The sequence below is a fragment of the Sinocyclocheilus grahami genome, unplaced genomic scaffold (assembly GCF_001515645.1).
Source record: "Sinocyclocheilus grahami isolate Dianchi unplaced genomic scaffold, SAMN03320097.WGS_v1.1 scaffold2253.1, whole genome shotgun sequence".
In the NCBI taxonomy this organism is placed as follows: Eukaryota; Metazoa; Chordata; class Actinopteri; order Cypriniformes; family Cyprinidae; genus Sinocyclocheilus; species Sinocyclocheilus grahami.
The window spans coordinates 63,950-66,449 of record NW_015507432.1 but is presented as its reverse complement, the minus strand read 5'-3'; the positions used below and the strand labels follow the sequence as shown (position 1 = coordinate 66,449).

The window sequence follows — 2,500 nt, the reverse complement described above, 5'->3', positions numbered from 1 at the left end:
CAATACTTAGTTCATCCCCAAAAATATAATAATAATAATAATAATGTTGCTGATAATAGGCTATTAAAACTCTAAATGGTGACGACATGTATTGCAAATTAATAAAGTGCATAAATAAGAAAATGACGACACTTGGACTGATTGTTATTGTTTTCAGAACAGTTCAATATTTCAGCTCCAATCTGGCTTCAGTTTCTCAGCCTCCTTTACTGCGGGGGCAAAATTCAATAAACATATGTATATTTTTCTGTTTCTTTCTCCCTTTTTAATTTTTTAAAAATCTAAATGTTTAAAACAAAAGGAAACGTAGTGACTGAAATTCAGAGCTGAGATTAACCCTTAACCCTAACCTATATGACTAGACTAGGCCCCGTTTTATAAATATATGACTTATTTATAATATTTGATCTACAAAACATATCTATTTATGTAAGAGATGTATGTATGTTTTTATGAACGCGTTCATATTATTTCCTTATTTATTGCAGCGTGAGTGAGACTGCGCATGCGCACTGACACTCGCGGAAGGGTTAGTTTCTGCAGAGCTTCTACAGGACCGATGAGAAACACGAGACTCCTGCAGTGCACCGCGAGTCACGAGTTACAGTAACCCACAAGCTGCTCATTCAGACCAAATATCAGGAGGAAAAGAAATAAACATTAAAGTATGACAAAAACAATATTTTTACTATTTGTTACTAGTAATAATTTTTTGTCAGTAAATCTTTCTGCTTAATTATTTGTATAATTTCACTAGTGCTGGGGTCTGTGTGGATTCCTTCATTAGCTGTAATGAGTGAAACTCACTGAGCTTCTGATGATGATCATAGACTTACAGTAAAGTACAGTAAACTCACAGCAGAGCGGATGGTGAGACCAGCGCTGCTCAAACCAGACAGCACACATGAGTTCATGATGTTTATTCATCAGGTTCAGAGACAAACACAAACACAGATCTCAGCCGTCAGTGATCAGTAAGGCACAGGATCAATCAATAACTGTAACAGGAACATCAACCAAGTCTAACGATAGCTTTATCTAAACACTGAAAAGACTTCAGAAAAAACTCTAGTCAGGAAAGACTTTAACTCATATATACTGTGATGTAATTTCAGTCTTAGAAAATAAATAAGTAGAGAAACAAGAAATGATCCATTAAGAGTGAAATACAGTGGAGTTACAGACAGACGTGAACTCTCGAGGAGATTCCTGAAGATGCTCGTGCTGAGAAATTACATCAGTGTTAAATTACAGCTTCTATGTTATTGACAGCTGGATGAATGCGTCTGGTGTATGTGACACACAGATGTTTATCTGTCATATTCCTGGTCGATCATCTTGGCCATGGTGCTCAGCTGGATGTTGGTGGTTCCCTCATAAATGGTTCCTGCAGAAACGGTTCAGTGCGTTAATATCAAACAAATTATTTCTGATGAGAGCAGCGTTTCTTCATGACACACGCGTGTGCTTCACTCACCAATCTTACAGTCTCTGTAGTACTTCTCGATGGGATAGTCTTTGGTGAAGCCCACGCCGCCCATCCACTCGATGCACTTGGACGTAGTCAGAGCCGCCACCTGAAACACACACTGATCTCAGAACAGCATCGCAGCTCGTTTCTGCCACAGAATAATACAAATTAAAAAGGTGACTTTGCGGCTCTTTATCTGACAATTCAGACATTTTTTTCTAAACTGTGAGATATAAACTCAGAATTGTAACTTATCTTTGTTATTCATTCTCCGTGGCATTAATGAATCTTGCACGGTTTGCAGGAGAGCGCTGAGACCGAGGGACTGACCTCTGCGCTGAAGTACTTGGCCATGCAGGCCTCTTTAATGAAGGACCGCCCAGCCTCCTTCAGACGCGCAGCATTGTAGGTCAGCAGTCGAGCCGCTTCCAGCTGCGTGGCCACGTGAGCGATCTGGTGCTGCATGCCCTGCTCAAACCCCATAAACATGAATGTACTTTCATAGTGCTGGATTAACATGGCTGAACGTGCCGTATTTGACAAATCTCAACATGCCGTCATTTTTTTGGGCTGATTTTGAGATTTTCACTGATAGATGTATCTGTCTGGTCTCGGCTCTATGAGTGTCGCCATATGGCCTGCCGCTGGTCACTACAAGAGTCCAGATACGACCAGAGACCGTTTAATCTTCTTCACACACACACACACACACACACACACACACACACACACTCGTGACCTCGACGAGACCGAACACAACATACACACTGAACAGCAGAAATACCTGGAAATCAAAGATGCGCTTGCCAAACTGCATCCTCTGTCGGGTGTAAGGAACCGTGTGATCGAAACATCCTTGAGCCAAACCCAGCATCTGAAACACACACACACACACACACAAACACACAGACAGACACACAGACACACACACACACACAAAAACACAGACAGACACACAGATACACACACACACACACACACACACACACACACACAGACACACACACACACACACACACACACAAACAC

The 2,500-nt window shown here is 41.3% G+C and overlaps 1 protein-coding gene across 1 annotated transcript in view; it reads right to left on the bottom strand.

Annotated features, from left to right (window-relative positions):
* Positions 1–881: 881 nt before the first annotated feature.
* LOC107574492 (short/branched chain specific acyl-CoA dehydrogenase, mitochondrial-like) overlaps positions 882–2,500 on the bottom strand; it is a 4,041-nt gene continuing 2,422 nt past the window's right edge. Inside the window, exons 4-7 of the mRNA XM_016260945.1 lie at positions 2,256–2,345; positions 1,802–1,939; positions 1,478–1,577; positions 882–1,387 (exon numbers count right to left, since the gene is read on the bottom strand). Of these exons, the coding sequence (XP_016116431.1) occupies positions 1,311–1,387; positions 1,478–1,577; positions 1,802–1,939; positions 2,256–2,345 (405 nt within the window). The 3' untranslated portion in view covers positions 882–1,310. The remainder of the gene's footprint in view (positions 1,388–1,477; positions 1,578–1,801; positions 1,940–2,255; positions 2,346–2,500) is intronic.